General features: G+C 44.0%; 2 protein-coding genes and 1 long non-coding RNA gene across 9 annotated transcripts in view; 1 reads left to right on the forward strand and 2 right to left on the reverse strand.

Moving 5' to 3' along the window:
- The window catches only part of LOC127641040 (uncharacterized), an 82,637-nt gene that overhangs the window by 19,414 nt on the left and 35,505 nt on the right, over positions 1-27,718 (reverse strand). The window contains exons 1-3 of one of the 2 annotated variants that reach the window (XM_052123790.1): positions 17,849-17,905; positions 17,426-17,743; positions 17,151-17,291 (exon numbers count right to left, since the gene is read on the reverse strand). The exons of the other annotated variant lie outside the window; for it this stretch is intronic. Of the exons in view, the coding sequence (XP_051979750.1) occupies positions 17,151-17,291; positions 17,426-17,743; positions 17,849-17,873 (484 nt within the window). The 5' untranslated portion in view covers positions 17,874-17,905. Of the gene's footprint in view, positions 1-17,150; positions 17,292-17,425; positions 17,744-17,848; positions 17,906-27,718 lie in introns of those variants that run through there. 2 annotated transcript variants of the gene reach the window in all.
- Positions 1-27,718, forward strand: part of LOC127641042 (uncharacterized) — a 55,480-nt gene that overhangs the window by 16,178 nt on the left and 11,584 nt on the right. The gene's annotated exons all lie outside the window — the stretch shown is intronic.
- On the reverse strand, positions 16,253-27,630 carry LOC127641041 (uncharacterized). Of its 6 annotated transcripts, none has more exons than XM_052123797.1 (5): positions 27,429-27,630; positions 27,006-27,323; positions 26,731-26,871; positions 26,439-26,501; positions 16,253-16,686 (listed from the first exon to the last, which is right to left on the reverse strand). In XM_052123797.1, the coding sequence occupies exons 1-4, from the start codon at positions 27,451-27,453 to the stop codon at positions 26,446-26,448; spliced, it is 540 nt and encodes a 179-aa protein (XP_051979757.1). In that variant the 5' UTR covers positions 27,454-27,630; the 3' UTR covers positions 16,253-16,686; positions 26,439-26,445. The 6 variants fall into 6 exon arrangements, with proteins under 6 accessions (XP_051979757.1, XP_051979755.1, XP_051979756.1 ...); XM_052123795.1 differs by having other exon boundaries at positions 26,429-26,501; XM_052123796.1 differs by lacking the exon at positions 16,253-16,686 and adding an exon at positions 26,101-26,266.

Genomic DNA, 27,718 nt, shown 5'->3' on the forward strand with positions numbered 1-27,718 from the left:
AGGAACAACAAAAAAATCTGATCATTGTATCGCAGGCTGTATAGCTAATTATAAACCACCAAGTGTTGCTTGAGATAAACTGGATAATTCAAGTAAAAACTTTTAAAAATAAACTGTAACCAGTGAGACTGTCTCCTGGCCGAAGGGGCCAACCAGGACAACTGTCTGTATAACACACAGTGGTGTGTCCTGAAGGGACAACGGAGAACAAAACGGCAAAGATTGTTGTAGACCACATCAATGGAATGCAAACAAGAAGCAGGAGAGTTATTGGAGTGGAAAAGATGCGTGTGTGACTGTGAGCGAGCGTTTGAGAGAAAAACATTTTATGAACTTGATGTGGATTTTTCCCCCACAAAATTCAACATAAAACACAATAATAGAGGGTAAAAGGTCCATATTATGGCCACAAATAAGTTTTAGCACCAATAATTTAGCACCTTGCCATTGATGCAGAATGTAAACATTACAAATTACACACAATCTACTGCACACAGTATATAAACTTTCAATCATCATCGAGTGGTTACAAAACTTACTTTTACTGATCTCATGTGGATTCAATTCATAGAATGAGGTAGAAAGCAGGTTCTTTATATGCAGCATGGAAAAATGACAGCTGAAGTGACATCTTCGTCTTTTCTCTATAGTAAACATATTAAATACACAACAGACTGTTTGGAAAATATATAACAACCCAAATATTGCTGTAATCATTCATTTATTCCCTACATTTTCCATCAGTCAATATGATATTTTTATGCTTTACACATAAGTTACAAGGATAATATGTCGTGGCATGCAGAATTCAGAAAGAGTAAAACTGTGGTGAATTATCGAAGCTGGAGTCCACCTTGCTAATGATGTATATGTTGTCATGATTTAATAAGGAATGTAGTCAATAACATACATTACATGAAAACAATACAGATCTTTGCGTACAAATCGACCACTGGTTATACAGTATAATTGTTTGAACATTTTTATCACAGAAATGATTTTGCTTCGAATCCTTTCAGTTTCATGGACATGTTCAGTTAATGATGTTATGAAATATTTTGTACTTTGTAAAGTTTTTTCTATGTGCAGTAAAGTGTATTGGGACTTCTGATGTTGACCATTTGGGATTAACTGTTGACATAATCAGACCAGAGGCATTTCCAGCATTGAAGGACATCCGGGGCTTAGCCCAGACCATTTTATTTTCACACTAGAAACCACTTCTCTGTAGTCCAAAGCTGGTGAGAGGGTATTCTTTGAGATTTGCTCTGGCTGGGCCTGTTTCTACAGTTCTACACTGTTTCTTCCCAATGTTTTGGGAAGAGCAGATCAGTGGGATTGCCCTTAGATCTATCATGATTCTTGAATTTTCATGTACAATACAATAAAGTCATCACAAAAGAGTTATATTATAGTGAGTAAAGTGAGGTGAGAAAGTGAGGTGAGAAAAAAACATTTAATATAAATAATTTATATTTTTTTGACATAAATAGTCAAAATATTGTTTAAGATCCTAAGTTAAAGCAATACATGAATGACTTTAGTCTAAGTTCATTGACACACCATGGCATTGAACTGTATATAATTCTCAATGTTCATCTGTCAAAATCCTTTCATTGGGATCATTGGGATAAACAATGTTTCACTTTTAACTTTCTCTAAAGTAAAGTGACTGATTAATTGTTACAGTTTCCATGCCTGATTCTGGCACAGCTGCTGCTGCTCCTCAGTCAGTAGCTCATCTTTGCTACTCTCTACAAAACCATTTAATCAAATCAAAGTGTATATTTACTACAAACTAATATCACAAAACAAGTCACACTAATTTATGTTAATGCTTATTGGTTATCCTTAGAGAAAACAACACCTGATAAACAAGGAAAGTATTCAGTGCAGTGGGATAAAACTAATGTTTCTGGCTACCTACAGCATGAACAATAGCAAGGTTATGTAGCCTACACTTTTCTAGAAATGGGCACACTTATCTCGAAATGTGTAGCCGTTGTTTATCTTCAAATGCGATGATAAGCATGCTGGTCCAAGTGCTAACGTAGCCTATGGTAATAACTAGCCTAATGTGGGTGAAAGTCAGCCAGATGATGATCTTCAGACTTTAAGGACCAAAAAAAAATGTGAATTGTTACCCACTGACTTCGTTCGGAAAAAACCTCAAAGCCTCATTTGCTTCATTTTTGCTGTCTTTCCTGCTAACTTCTATTAACTCGCCACTAAGTAACGTTAGTTGATGTCAACGACTGTGCTAGCTCCTCCCCTACCTACTGCATATTCAACAGAGAGGAAGAAACGGAATAGCCCATAGGCTACCGACAGCAAAGAAACTTATTCTATAGGCTAGATTATTTTTAAGACCTATGTCTATTTTTACAGGCTGTATGCAGTATGTGCAAAACCAAAGCACAATGAAATAAGGCAACTTATGATTTCGGGGGTTTACATAGGCTATTGTCCGGTCTCATATTTGTCAGTCAACTTTTCAAAATACATTTGGGGCTACACTCAAAACATTCGGGCTGAAGCCCTGGCAAAATTGGCTGACGTCGCATATGAATCAGACTAGATAAAAGACAGACTGTTTGTCGGCTTTTATAGTTTTCCTCGCTCTCATTATTGCTCATTTGCCAATGATTACTCGTCCACATGCTAATGGTGGCACACATGCATCAGGTTGCCAACCCCACATTTAGATCTAAACAAAAGAGCAAAAGACCACAAATAAAGAGTATCAATGCATTGCAGAGCAATGCCACTTTCTATTTGTGGTTAGGAAAATGGTGAGAACGGAGATATATAACAAACACAAGTTATAAAGCTATAAAGACATGAGAAAAACTCTGCACTTGGTTTAAGGTTAAAACTTCAGTCTAGATAAAGGTAAAACTCATTGTTTGCCGAGTGACCAAACCAATGGAACACTTTCTGGTTGAGTTTAAGTTAAACTTCTTTCTGATGTGAAAAGTTTTATTAATTTATTAGTAATAAAGAAGGGTAAGTCCAATGTTCATGTCATATCCATCTGTTGAATTTAAGTGCTGCTTTTGTTTACTATATATTAGAGTAACAGACAGGTTATCTTATTAAACTTTTGAACAAGGTGAAGGATAGTTTAAAGTTATCACTGAGGACTCGAGACTTTGTATGATTTTTCCATTTAAATTTGAATTAGCTACAATTTTCCCTCATTCCTGATTAATTTCATGACAGTGTATAAACTATGTAAGGAAACGAATCGGTTACCTAACGTAACCTCGGTTCTCTCTAGATGAGGGAGCGAGTATTGCGTAAGCTAGCTTACGCTCACGGGAAAGATTAATCTTTTCTGAGATATTGAAGCCAAAAAATTATCCTTAATTTTGTATCATTTGTCAACGCAGTGCAGCAACTGCAGACCTTGAGCGGGCTAGCTAGCGAGCTCATTGGTTGCTCTGCGGCAACTGCTGCAGCCTATAGACGAACTTGGGCGAACTCGCGTCCAATGAGAGGTGTCCGCGCTTACTGCATCAAAGCCCGCCAAAATGGGCGTGGCTAGAGTGCATATAAGCGTAGTTCGTGAGGCTGGAACCCTGGTTTCATTGAATGAAGCGAAAGTCGCCGTGGCGCGAGCACGGCCGGCTACGCAATACTCGTTCCCTCATCTAGAGAGAACCGAGGTTACGTTAGGTAACCGATTCGTTCTCTTATGAGAGGTTCTCTCGTATTGCGTAAGCTAGCTTACGCTACGGGAACCCATTGTCAACGCCGTGCACGCCAAGCATCCACTGCATGAGCCCCGGGGGTGGGGGGACCCGGGGGAGCCCTTGTGAGTGGGAAAATAATATTTGGCCGGCAAGAGTGCGGGCCAGTGTGTGTGTAATACATAAGCACATAGTGGGAAGGGAACGACAGAGCGGCGGTGCCGGTCTGTGTGGAATGAGTCCCATCAGTGCAGCTCACCAGGGGAGCTGTAGCGTATTAAACCGCTAGTAGTTTTGCCTGCAGGGCGGGCACTTCCAGATTGTAAAATCTGACAAAGGTGGAGGGGGAAGCCCAGCCCGCTGCCACACATATGTCGTGAATGGAAATCCCGCTGGACCATGCGCACGATGAGGCCATGCCTCTAGTGGAGTGAGCCCTAATGCCCAACGGGCACGGCAGGTCTTTTGACGCGTATGCGGCAGCAATAGCGTCCACTATCCATCTAGACAGTGTCTGTTTCGAGGCGGCGAGACCTTTGGTGCGCCCTCCGAATGAAACGAAAAGCTGCTCAGAGCGTCTGAAAGAGGCGGAGCGCACAGTATACAATCTCAGTGCTCTGACTGGGCAAAGGAGATTGGCGTCGCGTTCAGCTATCGGATGCTGGCAGCGCCGATAGGGAAATGACCTGTGCTCTGAAAGGAGTACGGATCACCTTGGGAACATAGCCGTGTCTAGGCTTTAAAATGACCTTGGAGTCACTTGGTCCAAACTCAAGACACGCAGCGCTGACAGACAGCGCGTGAAGGTCTCCCACATGTTTGACTGATGACAGGGCAGTCAGAAAAACGGTTTTGAGTGAAAGGTATTTCAAATCCACGGATTGAAGCGGTTCGAAAGGGGGGGCTTTCATAGTTTCGAGAACTATAGAAAGATCCCAGATAGGAACCGAAGGGGGGGCGCGTGGGGTTCATCATTCTAGCTCCCCTGAGGAAGCGGATGACCAGCTCGTTTTTTCCCAGTGACTGGCCGTGCAGGGGTTCAGCGAACGCCGCGAAGGCCGCCACATACACTTTGAGCGTGGATGGGGATCTGCCCTTATCCAGCAGCTCTTATAAAAACACGAGCAGCGACGACACCCCACATGTCCGTGGGTCCAGGTCTCTGTCGGTGCACCATTTTGAAAACACAGACCATTTTGACGCATAGAGTCTTCTCGTGGAAGGGGCTCTAGCATGTATGATGGTGTTTATTACCCCTTCTGGCAGAGCGATGGGTAGTCATTGATCACCCACGCGTGCAACGCCCAGCGCTCTGGGTGGGGATGCCAGATCGTGCCGCGAGCTTGAGAGAGGAGATCTGCTCTCACTGGAATGGGCCACGGCGCTGTCAGTGACAGCTGCGTAAGCTCCGGGAACCATGTCTGATTCTCCCAACGCGGGGCTATGAGGAGCACCGAGTGACGCGTTTCCCTGATCCTCTGCATTACCTGTGGCAATAGCGAGACGGGAGGGAAGGCGTAAAGCGGGCGGTTGGGCCAGTCCTGGGCCAGCGTGTCCTCGCTTTTCGAGAAAAATATTGGGCAGTGAGAGTTCTCTTCTGACGCAAAGAGGTCTATCTCTGCTCTGCCGAATATGCGCCATAACTTCTGGACTGTTTGAGCGTGCAGGGACCATTCCCCTGGGGGAATATTGTCTCTGGACAGTCTGTCTGGGCCGTCGTTCAGGTGGCCTGGCATGTGCGTCGCCCTCAGCGAGCGCAGGTGGCACTGGGACCAACTCAGTATGCGTTTCGTCAGATGGAAGAGGTTCCTGGATCTGACACCGCCCTGACGGTTTAGGTAGGATACCACAGATCTGTTGTCCGAACGGACCAAGACGTGGTGACCCTGAATGACCGGGAGAAAGCGCACAAGCGCGTACTCGACCGCTATCATTTCCAGACAATTTATGTGAAGGAGTTTTTCCTGAACTGACCATAGGCCAAAAACCGGAGAGCCCTCGCAGACCGCGCCCCAACCCGTGTTGGACGCGTCTGTCGAGATGACTTTTCGGCGAGATACAGCTCCCATCGTCACTCCCCGCTGATACCATTCGGCCACTGTCCAGGGCTGCAGAGCTGAAATACAGGTCTGAGTCACCTTGATCGGCTGGCGGCCTGTGGCCCAATCCCGGCGAGATGCGCGGGTGTTTAGCCAATGCTGAAGCGGGCGCATGCGCAGTAAACCCAGCTGAAGTACTGCTGCGGCTGAGGCCATGTAACCTAGCACTGTCTGAAATTTTTTCAGAGGCGTGAGGCTGTTCATCTGAAATGACGCGGCTAGTCGCTGAACACGGCACGCGCACGCTGTGTAGATAAGCGAGCCGTCATTGCCACGGAGTCTAGTTCTATTCCAAGGAAGGAAATTGCCTGACTGGGCTGTAGTGAGCTCTTGGTCCAATTGACTGCAAGACCCAAACTGTTCAGATGGCTGAGGAGAACTGTTCTGTGAGACAGAAGCTCCGTATGTGACTGTGGCATAATCAGCCAGTCGTCCAAATAGTTCAGAATTCGCAAGCCCTGACTCCGCAGGGGTGCGAGCGCCGCATCCATGCACTTCGTGAAAGTACGGGTGCTAAAGACAGGCCGAACGGAAGGACGGTGTATTGATAAACCTGGCCGTCAGGCGAATCTCAAGAATGGCCTGTGACGGGATTTATCTGAATCTGAAAGTAGGCATCTTTCAGATCGAGAGAGATAAACCAGTCCCCCTGGCGCGTATGCGCGAGGAGTTTCCTGATTGTGAGCATTTTGAACGGTCTTTTTGCAAGCACCTTGTTCAAAACCCTGAGATCTAATATTGGTCTGAGGCCACCGTCTTTCTTGGGAACAAGAAAATAACGGCTGTAAAACCCCGACTCGCTCAGCGAAGGCGGCACTTTCTCTATGGCCCTTTTGCACAGAAGGTTTGCTATTTCTGAACGAAGCATGCAGGCTGCTTCCGTGTTCACAGTAGTTTCGAGCCGCGCTCTGAAGCGAGGAGGGCGGCGATTGAACTGTAGCAAATAGCCCTGTTTTATTGTGCTTAACACCCATTTGGATATCCCTGGGATAGCTTCCCACGCTTTGAAGCGTAACGCTAGAGGGTGAATGGCCAAATCGCCCTGATTGCCGCACAAAGCGCTGAACAGAATGTGTGAGCGCTTACTGTGCTTATGCATGACTGCTCGCAGACAGCAGGGACAGGCTGTTCTGTGAGTGACTTCCCGATTGAGGTGAACCGTGGACCGTGGACCGTGGTTTTGAGGTGGCGGCATGAATCCCGCGGTGCTAACCTAAACAACCTACGTACCCTGGGTAGCGGTAGGTCGGGAAATACATATGTGACTTCTCATCTTTCGTCTGACTCTATCTCTGTGACAATGGCTTTGATCAATGCAAGATCTCTCTCTAACAAGTCTTTTATACTGAACGATCTTTTTCTCTCTCAGAAATTGGATTTTTTATTTGTTACGGAGACTTGGCTCAGCAACGGCGACATGGCTCCTATTTCAGAACTTTTACCTCCCGACTGTAGTTATTTTAGCTCACCTAGGGCAGTCGGTAGGGGTGGGGGCCTTGCAGTTATTTTTAAAAACAAGTTCAAATGCAGGCTTCTGTCCACCGAGGCGTTTTTTACATTTGAAGCTCAGCTTATTATGCTGAATTCATTTAAATCTGTGTTATGTGCCCTCATCTACAGACCACCGTCATATAACAAAGATTTTATAAATGAGTTCTCAGATTTTTTATCTGCTATTATTCCTTGCTCAGATAACATTTTAATTTTGGGGGATTTTAATATTCACGTGTGTTGTTCTTCGAGACCACTGGTCAAAGAGTTTGTTAATTTATTAGATTCTTTTGGTTTATTTCAGAGTGTTGCTGGCCCTACACATATATGTGGTCATACCCTTGATCTGGTTTTATCTCTGGGTTTTTCTATCAGCAATGTGCAAATTGCTGACACTGTGTTCTCAGACCACAAGACTGTTATTTTTAACCCACATTTTTCATGCAGTGACCAAGTTAATGATGGCCCTGTTGCTGTCACATCTCGTTTTATCACTCCCTCTACTGCTAGTAGTTTTTCAGCTGCTTTTAATGTTTCTCCACTGAAATCACTGCTGGAGTCTCCTTTTTCTGATATGGGGCCTGAGGATTTGGTCTCCCAGTTCAACTTGTCATGTTCTGGCATCTTAAACACTGTGGCTCCATTAAAAATTAGGAAGAAAAAGTCAAGGCTCAGCCCTGGTTGAATAGTAATACCCGTGCTCTTAGGCAGGAGTGCAGGAAGGCTGAGCTGAAAGTGGCTTAAAGATAAACTACAAGTGTCCTATGACATTTTGAGAGACTGTTTGACTAAATTTCAAAGAGCAGTTAAATTAGCCAGATCAAGCTATTTTTCTTATATCATTTCAAAGAACTGTCATAATGCTAAAGTTCTCTTTTCTACTATTACATCATTTCTTCATCCAGTTGCCCTTACTCCCATCTCCCTTCGGTGGACACATGTGAGCAGTTTTTAACATTTTTTACTGTTAAAATTTCTGGTATACGCTCACAGATCTTAGCTACTAGTAATGATCCTGTTACCTATCCTGTTCCGCAAAATCTATTGACCTGTTTTGTACCTGTGTCCCTGTTTCAACTCAAACATATAATTGCACATATGAAGCCTACGGGTTCTATGTGTGATGTTATTCCATCCACTTTGTTTAAAGAGGTGGTGGAATCAATTGGTCCAAGTGTGTTATCGATTATTAACAGTAGCCTGACCACTGGTATTGTTCCCAACTGCTTTAAGCATGCTGTTATTCAGCCTCTTCTTAAGAAAGCAAACCTTGATTCATCTGATATGAACAGCTTTAGACCTATATCAAAATTGTCCTTTATGTCAAAAATATTAGAGAAGACGGTGCTTGCACAATTAAATGATTTTTTATCCATCAATAATTTGCTCGATCAATTTCAGTCAGGCTTCAGAGCTGGTCATAGCACAGAGTCCGCTCTGTTGAGAGTTTTAAATGATATTTTATTAGGTGTGGATTCTGGTAGTCCTGTTGGTCTTCTGCTGCTGGATCTTAGTGCCGCTTTCGATACGGTTGATCATGACATACTTATCAATCGCCTAAGAGACCAGGTTGGTATTCAGGGGTTAGCCTTGGATTGGGTCTCCTCATATCTCAAGGGTAGAACGATTTCAGTCTGTTTAGAGAACTGTTATTCATCAGTTGTTCCTTTAACATGTGGGGTTCCTCAGGGCTCCATTTTGGGACCCGTTTTATTCTCCCTCTACATGCTTCCGTTAGGAAAGATCTTTGAGAGGCATGGCATACACTATCATCTGTAGGCTGATGACTCTCAAATTTACTTTCCTATTAAACATGGGAATCACCACTCTTTTGAGTCTCTGCATAAATGCATGGCCGATGTGAAATGTTGGCTGGCAAACAACTTTCTTCAATTAAAATTGCTGGTCGGACCAATCAGACTCTGCGCTACAAGACTGTTTTGATCACGCGGACTGGGAGATGTTCCGGTCCGCCTCTGATGACGACATCGAGGTTTACGCTGACAGCGTAACGTGTTTCATCAGGAAGTGCGAGAGGACGCTTGTTCCACCAAAACTATACGGATATACCCCAACCAGAAACCATGGGTTAACGGGCGATGTTCAAGGCTGCACTCACTGCGCGGACCTCCGCTTTAATTCTCCTAACACGGAGGAGCCGTAAACAAGCCAGTTATGCCCTCCGTAACACTATCAGTGCAGCTAAACGCCAGTACAGGCACAAACTTGAAAGTCAGTTCAACACCACTGACTCCAGAAGTATGTGGCAGGGAATTAACACAATCACGGACTACAAGCTGAATAAAGTCTCCGCCATGAACACCGCTGCATCTCTCCCGGATCTAACTTAATACATTTTATGCTCGCTTTGAGGACAGTAACACCGCCTCGCGGAGAGTGCACTCGCTGACTGACGCTACAGAGGTTGATTCACTCTCCGCCTCTGTTGTGGATGTAACCCGATCATTCCGACGGGTGAACATCCGTAAGCCGCGGGTCCAGACGGCATTCCGGCCGCGCCATCAGAGCGCGCGCGAATCAACTGGCTGGTGTTTTTACGGACATTTTCAATCTGTCCCTCTCCCTGTCTGTAGTCCCCACATGCTTCAAAAACATCAACCATTGTGCCTGTACCGAAGCAAGCTATAATCACATGCTTAAATGACTGGCGCCCTGTTGCTCTGACCCCCATCATCAGCAAATGCTTCGAGAGGTTAATCAGAGATCACATCTGCTCTGTTCTGCCCCCTCTTGGACCCATTGCAGTTTGCCTACCGCAACAACCGCCTCCACTGATGATGCCATTGCATCTACAATACACACTGCTCTCTCCCACCTGGAAAAAGGAACACATATGTGAGAATGCTGTTTGTAGACTACAGCTCAGCATTCAACACCATAGTGCCCTCCAAGCTTGATGAGAAACTCCGGCTCTGGGCTTAAACAGCTCGCTGTGCAGCTGGATCCTGGATTTCCTGTCAGGCAGACGCCAGGTGGTTAGAATGGGCAGCAACACCTCCTCATCACTGACCCTCAACACTGGAGCCCCGCAGGGCTGTGTTCTCAGCCCACTCCTGTATTCCCTGTACACACATGACTGTGTGGCAACACATAGCCCAATGCCATCATTAAGTTTGCTGACGATACGACGGTGGTAGGTCTGATCACTGACAATGATGAAAGAGCCTACAGAGAGGAGGTGCACACTCTGACACGCTGGTGTCAGGAGCACAACCTCTCCTCAACGCCAGTAAAACCAAGGAGCTTGTTGTGGACTTCAGGAAGAAAGACGGAGAACACAGCCCCATCACCATCAATGGAGCACCGTGGAGAGAGTCAGCAGCTTCAAGTTCCTCGGTGTCCACATTACTGAGGAACTCACATGGTCCGGCCCACACTGAGGCCAGCTAGAAGAAGGCTCACCAGCCTCTTCTTCCTGAGACGGCTGAGGAAGTTTGGAATGAACCACCACATCCTCACACGGTTCTACACCAGCACTGTAGAGAGCATCCTGACTGGCTGCATCACCGCCTGGTACGGCAATAGCACCGCAAGACAACTGCAAAGCCCTGCAAAGGGTGGTGCGAACTGCCAGGAACATCATCGAGGTGAGCTTCCTCCCTCCAGGACATATACACCAGGCGGTGTGTGAAAAAGCTCGGAGGATCATCAGAGACTCCAGTCACCCAAGTCATGGGCTGTTCTCACTGCTACCATCAGGCAGGCGTATCGCAGCATCAGGACCCGCACTAGCCTGACTACATGATAGCTTTTTCCCCAAGCAATCAGACTGTTGAACTCTTGATCTATCAGGATCAATAATTAGCACTGCACTTTATTCAGCTATAATCTCACACTGGACTGTCAACATATTCTCCTCAATACAACTGCTATATATATATATATACACATATATATTTCATATACTCCCACTTATTGTATTGTATTGTATATTCTGTTCTATATTCTGCATTGTATATAATTATTGTGTTGTGTAAGTATGTGTACATCTGATTTGTAAATTGTTTTGTGTAAGTATGTGTACATTTGATATGTAAATTGTTTTGTGTAAGTATGTTGTTTATTGTAATTGGTATATGTCTCGTCACTGTCATGACTGCTATGTTGCTCGGAACTGCACACAAGAATTTCACCTACTGTTGCACTTGTGTACATGGTAGTGTGACAATAAAGTGATTTGATTTGATTTGATTTGAAATGAGGATAAGTCAGAGTTTATTGTTTTTGGTCATAGGGGATGTGACTTAAATTTAGAAAGAAATTTGTCACTGCTTCCAGGGAAAAAACTTCCCTATGTAAAAACCTGGGTGTTATATTCGACTCTGAGCTCAGGTTTGATCGACAAATAAATGCTGTGGTTAAAAATAGTTTTATCCATCTTAGAACTATGGCAAGGTTGAAGCCCATCCTTTCTTTTGATGATTTGGAGAAGGTTGTGCATGCCTTTGTGTCCTCTCGATTGGACTATTGTAATGCTTTGTATCTGGGTGTGAGTCAGGCCTCTCTCTCTCGCCTGCAGCTGGTCCAAAATTCAGCTGCTAGGCTTTTAACTGGAACCAGGAAAAGAGACCATATCACCCCAGTTTTGATTTCACTACATTGGTTACCGATCCAATACAGAATCAAGTACAAAGTGTTGATGTATGTGTTTAAGGCTCTTCATGGTCTTGCACCTGAGTACATCTCTGCCTTAATAAGTTTGAATCAACCTTCAAGGTCTCTCCGCTCTAGTGATCAGCTGTGTCTGTCAGTTCCTCGATCTCGCCTAAAAACTAAAGGTGATAGAGCTTTTGTGGTGGCAGCCCCTAGACTTTGGAATGAGCTTCCATTGGTCATAAAATCATCTCCGTCTCTATTCTCTTTCCAGGGTGCCTTAAAAACGTATTTATTTTCCCTAGCTTTTAATTAATTGCATTATAATTTGTACTAGGTAGATTTTATCTTATTCTTGTTTTATAGGTTTTAAATGTTTTTTTGCATTCTTAAGCTGTATTAATGTGATTTTATTTATTTTTTATTACTCCATGTACAGCACTTTGGTACCCAGTGTGGTTTTTGAAAGTGCTTTATAAATAAAATTGAGTTGAGTTGAGTTGAGTTGAGGTGAATGGGGAAAGAGTCACATCTGTTAAGTGATGCGCGAGCATAGTCACGGGCACGGGACTTACATACAGAGAAGTGTTTGCTGGCCGTGTGACAGAGCGGGCAGAGAATGGGCGCGCGCACGTATTCATGAGCGCGTTTATTGACTCTAATACTCGAGCGGGCTGTGTCCGCTTTATGTGAGTGGGCTCTGATCGGGACACGGGAAGTGTAATGCTTGTGTGTAGAGGTGAACACTGGATTGTGGGCACATTTTCTACACATAAGGCTGGTCGTGTGACAGAGCGGCCAGAGAAGGGGCACACGCACGGATTCGTGGGCGCGTTTATTGACTCTAACACTCGAGCGGGCTGTGTCCGCTTTATGTGAGTGGGCTCTGATAGGAACACGGGAAGTGTAATGCTTGTGTGTAGGGGTGAACACTGGATTGTGGGCACATTTTCTACACATAAGGCATGTTTGCTCTTTACAAGATTTCTTTGGGTCGCCGTGAAAACGGCGTTTGAGTGCAGGCAAGCGGGCAGTATTACCGGCTTGTTGGCTGCTGAATCCACCACTATAGTAGCCTGAGAGAGGGGGACTGACAGGGGCTAAGCTTTGACGGTGGTCCGGCCGAGGCGGGACTGAGCCGTCGTTTTTTCAACAAGGCTAGGAGGACTTCGGTTGCTCAGGTTTCAGCGCAACCTTAGACCGAGGCCCGCGGGGGGGCTGCGTTCTGCGGGGGCTGTCTGAGCGCGATCGAGGGCGGCCGCCCTGTCGACGCTGAGAAGTCTGACTTTGTTGAGCTGGGCGCTGTGAAGAGGCTCGTGCAGGAGGCTGGTCACGTGGGCGGCCTGCAGAGGAGCTAGCGTGACGTGGCAGGAAGAGGTTCATGGCTTGGGTGGCTTTCTGGACTTCTGAAAAGCGGTCAACTATGCCACTCACCGCGGAGCCGAAGAGACCGGTCGGAGAGAGCGGTGCGTTGAGGAACGTGGAGCGCTCTGCTTCTCCCATGTCGGCTAGCTTGGAGGATCTGTAAGACGGCCATGGAGTGCAGAGCAGATGCGGCTTGGCCGGCGGCGGAATAGGCGTGGCCAACATAGGAGCACTGGCTTAGACCGCCATCTCGCGGAGGGCGGGCAAAGGTGTGCTGCTACCTAATCCTCGACCGGGGGGATGGAGGAGTAGCCCTTCTCGGTGGCGCCGTCCACCGAAGCGAGAGGGGTGGAGACGTGGGAACGGATCCTGGCCGATAAAGGCGCATTCCACGACTTTGCAAGCTCAGTGTGGAGTTCCGGCAGGAAGGGAGTGGCCCGGGCCGCGGGTGTTGCGCGGTGACGGCTCTGAAGAAAGCATCCGTCGAGTCTGTTGGGAGCCTGCTCAGGGGGCGGTGACCACTCGAGCCCGAGGCGGTCGACGGCCTGTGTGAGGAGGCGTGTTAGTTCCCCTTCGACTCCGGCGCGGGTCCTGCTGGATTCCTGGGCCGAGGAGGAGGCGTGGGAGCCTGACCACTCCTCGCTGTCCGAAGCCATGATGGAACAGCGGCCCTTATCCTCCACCTCGTCATCCGAAATGGCAGCAGTGCGGCCGCTGGGCGGCAACTGCGCGTCCCGGGGGTGCGGGGAGGGTGAGAGCGATGCTCAAGGGAGAGGCTCCGGCGAGGCAGTCGCTTCTATAACCGGTTCTGGCAGCCTATGGGAGCGGCGCTTTTTCCTGCGCGGCGGATCGGAAGGCGGCGCGGCGGCTTCGGTTCTGAGCGCTTCGAGTCGAGCCTGCAGGGTCGACATCGGAAGCTCCTCGCAGAGGTCGCATCCGCCTTCAGCGAGGGCGAGCTCTGCATGCCCCAGTCCCAGGCAGAGAGCGCAGATGATGTGGCGGTCTCCGGTCCTGAGAGGGGCGCGGCATGATGCGCAAGTGGTGCGAGGCATCTTAAAAAAGACGCTCGTTGCTCTTTTGTGAAGTTCGTTAAGAACTAGCTTGCTCTAAAAAAGGATACGTCGCCGGATGGCGTAGCTCGCAGGATGGCTGAAGGTGGCGGAGACGGCCGGCTTCTTCGAGCGCTGTCCAAGCTTGCTAGATGCCCCTCGAACGGCGACGCGGCTTCCAGTTCAGAGATGCGAAGAGCTTCGCTGAAGAGATGAAAATCAGGGTTCCAGCCTACGAACTACGCTTATATGCACTCTAGCCACGCCCATTTTGGCGGGCTTTGATGCAGTAAGCGCGCGGACGCCTCTCATTGGACGCGAGTTCGCCCAAGTTCGTCTATAGGCTGCAGCAGTTGCCGCAGAGCAACCAATGAGCTCGCTAGCTAGCCCGCTCAAGGTCTGCAGTTGCTGCACTGCGTTGACAAATGATACAAAATTAAGGATAATTTTTTGGCTTCAATATCTCAGAAAAGATTAATCTTTCCCGTAGCGTAAGCTAGCTTACGCAATACGAGAGAACCTCTCGTAAGAGAACAACATGCCGTTTTATGTTATTGCAGAGCGTAATCTGTGTGATCCTGCTATAAAATACTCTTCAAATATTTGTATTTAATTACAATATACTTAATAGGTCACTTGCTTCCCTTCTCATGACCTCTGAAATTAAACTACTGCAAAGATTTCAAGCGTTTCATGAGTATCAGTTAAAATTGAGTCACATCAATGAGAATAAGTTACATGTGCTTTGAGTACCTTTCTCACAGTTTATTTTCATATATATATTTTTTTTTTTAAATAACTACAGAATTATAATTTTTTTTACTTATGCTTGCAGTAGATGATCAAGATGTTTTTCTGTCCCACACATTTGACTTGCTCTAGAAATAAGAGGGAACCAGCACCAAATACACAAACAAAAAACTGTTGACCAGCATTGCGGGACTTTTCAACATGGTAAACTGAACCCACAGCATGTATTTTTACATTTTTATTTAAATGAACTTTTCTAAGCGATTTGATTTACAGGGACAGTCGGGGTGTCCTCAGAGTTTAACAAATGTCAGGATTTACGACATTGTGATGGCATTTATGTCCCCATAATGTATGTAAAAACCAGAACACACACACACACACACACATCATTTTAAAACTCATCAGACAGCATGAAATGCAGAACTTCACACTTTAAAATTTGTTCAAAAATAAAACATTATTGAAAGAGGCCAAAGCCACACATGTGAACTGTAAACTAAACTATTTCTGTTGCTTATTGACTAAACGATAGCAGACATTATCAACTTAAGGCGGACATTATCAATCTATTGTCATTTCACCGATATTGTTTTCCTGGAAAGACACTGATACACTGATACGTAGTTATTCACAATGACCAGAGAAGGAAAGACATTCTCAAACAGTCACAAACAGTTTCAACCAGTAATTTCTAAGTAAATTATTACTGAAAACAGAAGAGTCTTCCAAATGAAAAGTTTTAGAGAAACAGGCATCCCAGTATAAAAAGAGCTTCTTAAAGGGATAGTTCACACAAAAATAAACATTCAGTCATTGTTTACTCACCCCGGTGTTGTTATAACCCCATATGACTTTCTTTTGTTTTATTAACACAAATGGAGAGGTCATACTATGGCAGTTAGTGATCATCTCTTCAAGCTTCAAAAGAACACACAATAATTCATTAGACTTCTGAATGATACTTTTATGTGACATGTCTTGTTCTGAAATTGACAAATCGAATCTTTGACAAAATTTAAAGTATTATGTAGTAAAAATGTTCACTAACATTTCACAATAATAATTACACTATTATTCTCCTGTATGCATTCATGAGTTCTTTGCATACGAGGTTATAACAACACAAACGTGAGTAAACAATGACTGAATTTTAATATTTTTGGTGAACTAATCGTTTAAAATACATACATATACCATATGAAGAATACTGAATGTAAAGCGTCTTTATAGTACATCTACAGAAAACATGGACAATAAGAGCATTGTCATCAAACAACTGCTTGTTTAAGAGATCAAATATTTTACAGTACAAAGATCACGAGACAAAAGACATTTAAATATTTAGCTGATGTTTTTGAAACATTTTGATTAATTAATCTTCTAAATTAATAAAAAATCAAAAACGTGACTCACTAAGATTAAAAGATTGTTTAAAAAACAACAACAACAACAAAGAGCCAAGATTGCCAGTATGACATTGTGAAAGAAATGATAAAAAGAGAGGTCATCAGGTCGGTCATACTCGTGTGTACATTATTTGGGCAGATGTAGAACAGTATATGTGCTGCTGACTCGACTGGATCAATATTTTTTATGCATCTGAGAAAAGTTCACCTCAGTAAACTGAAAGAGCAATGGGGAAAAACGTTATTAGCATATTCAGCGCAGATGTTTCTTAACACATAAATGCGATTTGAATTATAGCGCAAAACTCTCCAATAAATATCTGACATTTCAATATCAAATGACAAATTATCACATAATTCAAAGAATGAAATAATTCACCTGTAATTGCCTGTAATCTATAACTTGTGTCTGTTGTAGACTGGTATTATGAAGATGTGATTACTCTCCAGATCTTTTATTTCCAACAACAAAAACTAAGAATTAAATAAACAGTGAATACAAATTTAACACGACTAAAGATTATGGATTTTCATTTCCAAAATAGTCATATTATTTAGCGGAACGACAAACTGCCAAATTATGACAAATTTACTGACCTACCACTTCTGCACCAATATAAAAAATAATATTTCTACTGTTAAAGAGCCTCAATATTAATAATAATAATAAAAAGCACTCACCTGTGAGCACAATGAGCAGAACAGCAGTTAACAGAGCAAATATGAGTGTTAGAGTCTGCCATGTCTGATTGTGATGAATGTCTTTCACTTCTGTCGGATTCTGTTGAGTACACGACACTAATGTGATCTCTGTTGTTGATTCTGCAAAGAAAAAGTAAGTGTGCAATTTGTTACAGTATTATGATTGCCAGTCTACTCCATTAAAGCATATTAATACAATTATTGTGTCTGAAAACTGAATACAAACACACATTGATGACTGCAGGAGCATTTACCAATGAATTTGAGTCTGGTGCCATTGCTGAATTCAGGAGGTACTGAATCTTTCTTCATACAGTAATAAACTCCCAATTCATCAATGGTGACATTATTTATAAACAGATGACGGTGAGATTGCACTGAATATTTGTGTCTGAATGTTTTATTGAAGCATGAAAAGGTATTTGACAAAGTGTGTAATATCACCACTGGAGGATCTGGAAGTTTCAGTAATAACCAATAAATCCCTCCTTCATCAAGATCACAGTTTATAGTCACATTCTGTCCCAAATCTGTCAGTTGATCTGTTTCAGCTTGACAGCATATAAATAGATCTGTGAGATTAAAAACAACAAACACATAATTAAGATTTGCTAATCAGCTGTGAACCAGTGACATCAAAAACATTTCATATTAATGAAACAATGTAATAAACTCACATAGTTGCAGCTGTATGATCTTCATGCTGTTGCCTTGATTAAAACACTTGACTAATGAACTCTACTTCTGTTCTTGCAAGCAGAGGAAAAGTTTACCCACATCAACTAGAGGAAGTCTAAGTCAAGTTTGCTTTGACCACACTGTTCACGCTATTTCCAACTCCCAGGGTTGTGCGGATTACTTTATGAAAGTACTCTGGGCTGAATACTAAATACTGTTTTTAAAATATTTTCAGTTAAACATTTTGAACCCGTCACATAAAAAGTAACGTATTCAGAATACAAGAATACTTTTAGAATACATCTTTATAAAGGCAACACACAACTGGAAGAATTACATGTGATATGTCAGTATTATCTTATTTAAACTGCTACATCTGCACTTTTAACTAATCGAAGTGAATCTGAATAGCTTGTACTTTAATTTAGATGTGTACAGAGATGTTTGCATTTTGGAATATGGAAGAAAAACAGAAGACAGTTTGTGCTCAAATACAATATTTTAATATTTTAACAAACATTTTAATATTTTGCTTAACTCATTATTTGATTGAACTGACAAAGAACAATACATTTTGACACAAAATTAGATCAGAAATGCAAATAAACAATATTTAGTTTCGAGATGATAACTGGATGCCATGTGCAGAAATTAAATAAAATAGTGAGGTCATGTGACAACAATGTAGTAAATGAATGTTTTTAACTATTCTTGCTTGCATATTTTCATATTAAGGCGTATTTATTGTTTTTATTTTCTATCTCTTTTACTAGCAACACTTTTATTTTTGGGTGCTTTTTATTATTTTTCTCTTTTTGTTTCCCGTCTGTCGCTCACTTCGACGTTGTGTCGAAGAAGCGACACTAGGGGTCTCTCTTGAGCGCCTTTTGCATCTCTGATTTATGTGAAAAGGCCAATGAGAAATTGGCAGACAGAATTTGCATGTTCCGCCCCCAGACATATGGGTATAAAGGAGGGGAATTGCATCTTGTTTCATTCAGAAATTTTCTTCGGAGCCGATGGTTATGTGCCAGTCACACACTGTTCCTCTCATCTCTGAGCGATTGCTGTTGGATCTACAGTGCATATCAGCGGCTTTCTCCCTTCCCAGTTGAGTCAGATGACTCACAGCACTGCTCACAGCCGTGCCCCCCTGGTTCCTTTCTTCCTGGAAGTGCATGATGAGCTGATGAGTTCGTGGAGGACACCCTTCTCCACCCGTCACAAAGCCTCTCGCTCATCCGCTCTCACTACCCTCGACGGCGGTGCGGCCCATGGCGGTCCCACAGGTGGACCGATCGGTTTCGATCCACCTGTGCCCCGAGAACGCCGCCACCTGGCGGGGTCGCCCTGTGCTCCGCTCCAAGGCCTGTAGGATGACATCTTCACTGACCTCTAGAGCCTACAGTGCAACTGGACAGGCCGCTTCCGCCCTGCATGTCATGGCCTTCCTGAAAGTCTAAAAGGCCAAGACACTTAAAGATCTGCACTTGGGTAGTCCTGATCATGACGTGCTGCAGGAACTGCGTTCAGCGACTGACCTTGCCCTCAGGGCCACGAATGTGACAACGCGGCCACTCGGGCAGGCGATGGCCACTCTTGTGGTTCAGGAACGATATCTGTGGCTGAACCTGGTCGAGATGTGCGAAGTGAACAAGACACGCTTCCTTGACGCGCCGGTCTCCCAGTTCGGCCTTTTCGGCGACACCGTTTCCTGACCCAGAGACCAAGACGTTCTCTCCAGAGCTGGTAAGAAGACCCTCCATCCCCCGGTGGAGTTCTGACGAGTCCAGAGGATGCCTCTACGGGACCTCCTCCTCAGTCACTAACCCGCCCCCTGCCGGGTATGCGGAGTAAGGTAAGTGCTTCGAGTCTTCTCTCAGCAACAGAGCCTCGGGACGCATCCTTGCCTCCCAACGCCATACTTGCCTCTGCTCCGCCCCGCCTGGTACATCAAAAATAACCGCCCCCTTAGTAGCCCTAGCTTGGAGTTTGGAAGCGTGGCTCTCACTTCCCAATCTGTCACGCTGGCTGGCCAGGACCATTCGACTCGGTTACGCAATAAAATTTTCTAGGCACCCCTTCGGAGGCGTCCGCTTTATCATTTTACATGCCAAAACCCAGCGCGGAAATCGCGACTCTCTTGCTCAAAGACGCGATAGAGCCTGTCCCTCCAACCGAGATGAAGAAGGGTTTCTACAAACCTTACTTCATCATACCCAAGAAAGGCGACTGCTTACGACCTATCTTGGACTTGCGAGTTTACCGGGCCTTGCACAAACTCCCATTCAAAATACTCACGCAAAAACACATTTTAATTTGCGTCCGGCATCTAGATTGGTTCGCAGCGGTAGACCTGAAGGACGCGTACATCCAGGTCTCAATTCTGCCTCGACACCGACCCTTTCTACGGTTCGCATTCGACAGCCAGGCATATCAGTACAAAGTCCTCCCCTTCGGCATGTCTCTGTCCCCTTGCATCTTCACGAAAGTCGCAGAGGCAGCTCATGCCGGCATTCGCATACTCAATTACCTCGACGATTGGCTCATTCTGGCCCACTCGTGAACCGAGTTACTATGTGCTCACAGAGACTCAGGCACCTCAGCCACCTGGGGCTTCAGGTCAACTGGGAAAAGAGCAAGCTCACCCCGGTTCAGAGCATCTCTTTTCTCGGGATGGAATTGCCTCAGTCTCAATGTCAGCATTCCTCACCAACGAGCGAACGCAGTTGCTGAGATGCCTCGCCAGTTTCAGTCCAGGCACAACGGTCCCTTTAAAACTCTTCAAGAGGCTCCTGGGGCATATGGCATCCTCCGCGGCGGTCGCGCCCCCGGGCCGTTGGAAAGGGGCCCCGCTGTGTTGGCACATCAACTGCCTAGAATTGTTGTCTGTACGTTTTGCCCTGCGGAGGTTTCTCCCACTAGTTCAAGGCAAACACATCTTGATTCGATCAGACAGCACCACCACGGTAGCGTACATAAATCGCCATGGCGGCGTACGCCCCCACCACATGTCACAATTCGCCCGTCGTCTCCTCAAGTCGCTGTGTGCCACTCACATCCCGGGAAACATCAACGTGGTGGCGGACGCGCTATCATGACAACGCTTGCCCAGTAGAGAGTGGAGGCTTCACCCCCAGTCGGTCCAGCTGATTTGGGAATGGTTCGGCAAGGATCAGGTAGACCTGTTGGCCTCCCGAGAGACCTACCACTGCCAGCTCTGGTACGCCCGAACGGAGGCTCCCCTTGGGGCAGACACGCTGGCACACAGCTGGCCCATGGTGCCACACAAGTACGCATTTCCCCCAGTGAGCCTTCTTGCACAGGTGCTATGCAAGGTTAGGGAGGACGAGGAACAAGTCACTCTATTGGCTCCTTATTGGCCCACTCTGACTTGGTTCTCGAATCTCGTACTCCTTGCGACAGCCCCTCCCTGGCGAATTCTCCTGAGGAAGGACCTTCTTTCTCAGGGACAGGGCACGCTCTGGCATCCGCACCCAGACCTCTGGAACCTCCATGTCTGGCCCCTGGACGGGATGCAGAATATCTAGCTGGTCTACCACCTGCCATCGTAGACACTATCAACCAAGCCAGAGCCCCCTCTACCAGGCAACTTTACGCCCTGAAGTGGTGCTTGTTCGAAAATTGGTGTTCTTCCCGGGCTGAAGACCCACAGAGGTGAGCAGTTAGGTCAGTACACTCATTCCTGCAGTAGAGGTTGGTGGGGAGGCTGTCCCCCTCCACCTTGAAGGTGTATGTAGCCGCTATCGCGGCCCACCACGACACAGTAGACAGCAAGTATTTGGGTAAGCACAACTTAATTATCAGGTTCCTAAGAGGCACCCGGAGGTTAAATCCCTCCCTGCCAAGCCTGTTTCCCTCCTGGGATCTCTCAGTGGTCCTCTCGGGCCTTCAGAGACCTCCCTTCGAGCTGCTAGAATCAGTCGGACTCAGGGCTCTCTCCCTGAGTCTTCAACTTCATCAAGCTCGCCTCCATCAAGAGTGTCGGGGACCTGCAAGCGTTCTCTGTCAGCGACGCCTGCCTGGAGTTCGGTCCGGCAGACACTCATGTGATCCTAAGACCACGACCGGGCTACTTGCCCAAGATTCCTACCACTCCCTTCAGGGACCAGGTAGTAAACCTGCAAGCGCTGCCCCGGGAGGAGGCAGACCCAGCCCCTTCGTTGCTGTGTCAGGTATGTGCTTTGCGTACCTACTTGGACCGCACGCAGAGCTTTAGACATTCTGAGCAGCTCTTTTTCTGCTTTGGTGGACAGTGGAAAGGGAACGCTGTATCCAGAGGCTTTCCCACTGGGTAGTTGACACCATTACATAGGCCTATCACACCCAGGCCGTGCCCCCTTGCGGGTCCGAGCACACTCAACAAGAAGTGTTGCAACACCCAATACCTTTACGAGATTTTACAATCTCAGGGTTGAGTCGGTTTTGTTCCGTGTTTTCTCAGGTCCGAGCTGTTAGAACTCGGTAACGCGCTAACAACTGACCGGGTGGATCGCTTGCTCCTAGTGCCCTTTCCCTCCATTGAGGTAAAATCGTGCGCTCTTATCCCAGGAGATCCCACTAACTCGGCTCCTTGTCTGACTCCTCCCTAGCCCTCTGATCCGCGAATTCAGCAGAGGAATTCGCCAACTGAATCCAATGCGGGTACTCAATCGACCCTGTACTGGAATAGATTTTCCACAGGACGGGCCCCTATATGGACTTATCCCCCTGTGTGTATTTGCTGCAGTACCATCCCCTTGCGAGCGGACCCGCGTCTCCCTTGGGCAGTCCTCATGGATCCCCGGTCGCCATGTTTGTAGCAACTCCTCCCTCCCAATGAGGTAGGATCTACCACTGCGCCATTCTCTACATGTGACCTAAAAGCCCATGTGATGTATTTCACCACTCTTTACCTCCCCCAGTCTGGGCAGGTGTGGTCTCCGCAAAGCCTTTTCCCCCTCAAAGAATAAGAACTGGGTAAGATCGCCTTCCCCGATGCATATGATAGCGCTAAGATGGCCCCAGCCACTTTAACTCCATGTGAGAAACATGGAGAGAGAAAAGGCATGGCTGGCGCAGCCTGCTTCCAAGCTTGGGAATTCGCCTTGTTCCCCCCTGTCGGGGGTAAAGAACCAGAAGGCTCTGACAATTTTATGGGCCGTGGCGGAGGGGTACGTGCAGTCTGACACAGCTGTGTCAACAGTACACCTACACGGCTCAGTGCATGGCATGATTTAAATTGGACCCCTAGTGTCGCTTCTTCGACACAACATCGAAGTGAGAGACAGACTGGGAACGTCTAGGTTAAGGATGTAACCTCCGTTCTCTGATGGAGGAAACGAGACGTTGTGTCCTCCTGGCCACGTCACTGAACCGAGCCTCTGTTGCGGCCGAACCATTTTCGCCAGTGCGTTGCCTGGTAGAGGGGGCTCTGGCTTGGTGTCTACGATAGCATTTTTGGCTGAAACAGATGCATTTCCCCTCCTTTATACCCGTATGTCCGGGGGCGGGACATGCAAATTCTGTCTGCCAATTTCTCATTGGCCTTTTCTCATAGATCAAAGATGCAAACGGCGCTCAAGAGAGACACCTAGTGTCGCTTCTTCGACACAATGTGTCGTTCCCTCCATCAGGAAACAGAGGTTACATCCATAACCTAAACGTTTGTTATTGTTGTTATATATTTTAGCATACAAATCGACCACTGGTTATACAGTATAATTGTTTGAACATTTTTATCACAGAAATTATTTTGCTTAGAATTCCTTCAGTTTCATGGAAATGTTCAGTTAATGATGTTATGAAATATTTTGTACTTTATAAAGCTTTTTCAATGTGCACTAAAGTGTATTGGGACTTCTGATGTTGACCATTTGGTTGACCACAACTGTTGACATAATCAGACTAGACAAAAGACAGACTGTTTGTCAGCTTTTATAGTTTTACTCGCTCTCATTATTGCTTGTTTGTCAATGATTACTCGTCCACTTGCTAATGGTGCACACATGCCCGAGGTTGCCAACCCCACATTTAGATCTAAACAAAAGAGCAAAAGACCACAAACAAAGAGTATCAACGCAGAGCAGACAAACTGCAATGCGACTTTCTATTTGTGGTTAGGAAATGGTGAGAACTGAGATACTTAAATGTATGAAGACATGAGAAAAACTCTGAACTTGGTTTAAGGTTAAAACTTCAGTCTAGACAAAGGTAAAACTCATTGTTTGCCGAGTGACCAAACAAATGGAACACTTTCTGGTTGAGTTTAAGTTAAACTTCTTTCTGATGTGAAACGTTTGATTAATTTATTAGTAGTAAAGAAGGGTAAGTCCAATGTTCATGTCATATCCATCTGTTGAATTTAAGTGCTGCTTTTGTTTCTACCGTATATTAGAGTAAAAGACAGGTTATCTTATTAAACTTTTGAACAAGGTGAAGGATATTTTAAAGTTATCACTGAGGACTCGAGACTTTGTATGATTTTTCCATTTAAATTTGAATTAGCTACAATTTTCCCTCATTCCTGATTAATTTCATGACAGTGTATAAACTATTTAAGGAAACAACATGCCGTTTTATGTTTTTGCAGAGCGTAATCTGTGTGATCCTGCTATAAAATACTCTTCAAATATTTGTATTTAATTACAATATACTTAATAGGTCACTTGCTTCCCTTCTCATGACCTCTGAAATTAAACTACTGCAAAGATTTCAAGCGTTTCATGAGTATCAGTTCAAATTGAGTCACATCATTGAGAGGAAGTTACATGTGCATTGAGTACCTTTCTCACAGTTCATTTTCATATATACATTTTTTTTAAATAACTACAGAATTTAAACATACTTTTTCTCCCTATGCTTGCAGTAGATGATCAAGATGTTTTTTGTCCCGCACATTTGACTTGCTCTAGAAATAAGAGGGAACCAGCACCAAATACACAAACACAAAAACTGTTGACCAGCATTGCGGGACTTTTCAACATGGTAAACTGAACCCACAACATGTATTTTTACATTTTTATTTAAATGAACTTTTCTAAGCGATTTGATTTACAGGGACAGTCGGGGTGTCCTCAGAGTTTAACAAATGTCAGGATTTACGACATTGTGATGGCATTTATGTCCCCATAATGTATGTAAAAACCAGAACACACACACACACACACACATCATTTTAAAACTCATCAGACAGCATGAAATGCAGAACTTCACACTTTTAAATTTGTTCAAAAATAACACGTTATTGAAAGAGGTAACTAAACTATTTCTGTTGCTTATTGACTAAACGATAGCAGACATTATCAACTTAAGGCGGACATTATCAATCTATTGTCATTTCACCGATATTGTTTTCCTGGAAAGACACTGATACACTGATACGTAGTTATTCACAATGACCAGAGAAGGAAAGACATTCTCAAACAGTCACAAACAGTTTCAACCAGTAATTTCTAAGTAAATTATTACTGAAAACAGAAGAGTCTTCCAAAAGTAAAGTTTTAGAGAAGCAGGCTTCCCAGTATAAAAAGAGCTTCTTAAAGAGATAGTTCACACAAAAATGAACATTCAGTCATTGTTTACTGAATGTAACGGTGTTGTTATAACCCCATATGACTTTCTTTTGTTTTATTAACACAAATGGAGAAGTTGTAAAAAAAAAGAAAAATGTTGTTCTCAGTGAGGTCATGCTATGTCAGTTTATAGTGACCACCCCTTCAAGCTTCAGAAGGACACAATAATTAATTAGACTTCTGAATTATACTTTTATGTGACATGTCTTCTGAAGAAATAAGATTCAATTTGTTGACAAATCGAATCTTTGTCGAAATGTAATGTATTATGTAGTAAAGATGTTCACTAACCGTTATTCTCCTGTATGCGTTCATGAGTTCTTTGCATACGAGGTTATAACAACACAGGCGTGAGTAAACAATGACTGCATTTTCATTTTTTTTGGTGAACTAATCGTTTAAAATACATACATATACCATATGAAGAATACTGAATGTAAAGCGTCTTTATAGTACATCTACAGAAAACATGGACAATAAGAGCATTGTCATCATACAACTGCTTGTTTAAGAGATCAAATATTTTACAGTACAAAGATCATGAGACAAAATAAATTTAGACATTTAGCTGATGTTTTTGATTCATTTTGATTAATTGATCTTTTAAATTCATAAATTATCAAAAACGTGACTCACTAAGATTAAAAGATTGTTTTAAAAACAACAACAACAAAGAGCCAAGATTGCCAGTATGACATTGTGAAAGAAATGATAAAAAGAGAGGTCATCAGGTCGGTCATACTCGTGTGTACATTATTTGGGCAGATGTAGAACAGTATATGTGCTGCTGACTCGACTGGATCAATATTTTTTATGCATCTGAGAAAAGTTCACCTCAGTAAACTGAAAGAGCAATGGGGAAAAACGTTATTAGCATGTTCAGCGCAGATGTTTCTTAACACATAAATGCGATTTGAATTATAGCGCAAAACTCTCCAATAAATATCTGACATTTCAATATCAAATGACAAATTATCACATAATTCAAAGAATGAAATAATTCACCTGTAATTGCCTGTAATCTATAACTTGTGTCTGTTGTAGACTGGTATTATGAAGATGTGATTGCTCTCCAGATCTTTTATTTCCAACAACAAAAACTAAGAATTAAATAAACAGTGAAAAATGTTTTAACACGACTAAAGATTATGGATTTTAATTTCCAAAATAATTATATTAATTAGCAGAAAGACAAACTGCCAAATTATGACAAATTTACCGAACTTCCAATTCTGTACCAATATAAAAAATAATATTTCTACTGTTATAGAGCCTCAATATTAATAATAATAATAAAAAGCACTCACCTGTGAGCACAATGAGCAGAACAGCAGTTAACAGAGCAAATATGAGTGTTAGAGTCTGCCATGTCTGATTGTGATGAATGTCTTTCACTTCTGTCGGATTCTGTTGAGTACACGACACTAATGTGATCTCTGTTGTTGATTCTGCAAAGAAAAAGTAAGTGTGCAATTTGTTACAGTATTATGATTGCCAGTCTACTCCATTAAAGCATATTAATACAATTATTGTGTCTGAAAACTGAATACAATCACACATTGATGACTGCAGGAGCATTTACCAATGAATTTGAGTCTGGTGCCATTGCTGAATTCAGGAGGTACTGAATCTTTCTTCATACAGTAATAAACTCCCAATTCATCAATGGTGACATTATTTATAAACAGATGACGGTGAGATTGCACTGAATATTTGTGTCTGAATGTTTTATTGAAGCATGAAAAGGTATTTGACAAAGTGCGTAATATCACCACTGGAGGATCTGGAAGTTTCAGTAATAACCAATAAATCCCTCCTTCATCAAGATCACAGTTTATAGTCACATTCTGTCCCAAATCTGTCAGTTGATCTGTTTCAGCTTGACAGCATATAAATAGATCTGTGAGATTAAAAACAACAAACACATAATTAAGATTTGCTAATCAGCTGTGAACCAGTGACATCAAAAACATTTCATATTAATGAAACAATGTAATAAACTCACATAGTTGCAGCTGTATGATCTTCATGCTGTTGCCTTGATTAAAACACTTGACTAATGAACTCTACTTCTGTTCTTACAAGCAGAGGAAAAGTTTACCCACATCAACTAGAGGAAGTCTAAGTCAAGTTTGCTTTGACCACACTGTTCACGCTATTTCCAACTAAATACTCTTTTTAAAATGTTTTCAGTAAAGGATTCTGAATATGTCACATAAAATGTATTACACAGTATAAAGTACATAAAACATATTCAGAATACAAGAATACTTTTAGAATACATCTTTATAAAGG

Source organism: Xyrauchen texanus, chromosome 50 (genome assembly GCF_025860055.1).
Source record: "Xyrauchen texanus isolate HMW12.3.18 chromosome 50, RBS_HiC_50CHRs, whole genome shotgun sequence".
Lineage (NCBI taxonomy): Eukaryota > Metazoa > Chordata > Actinopteri > Cypriniformes > Catostomidae > Xyrauchen > Xyrauchen texanus.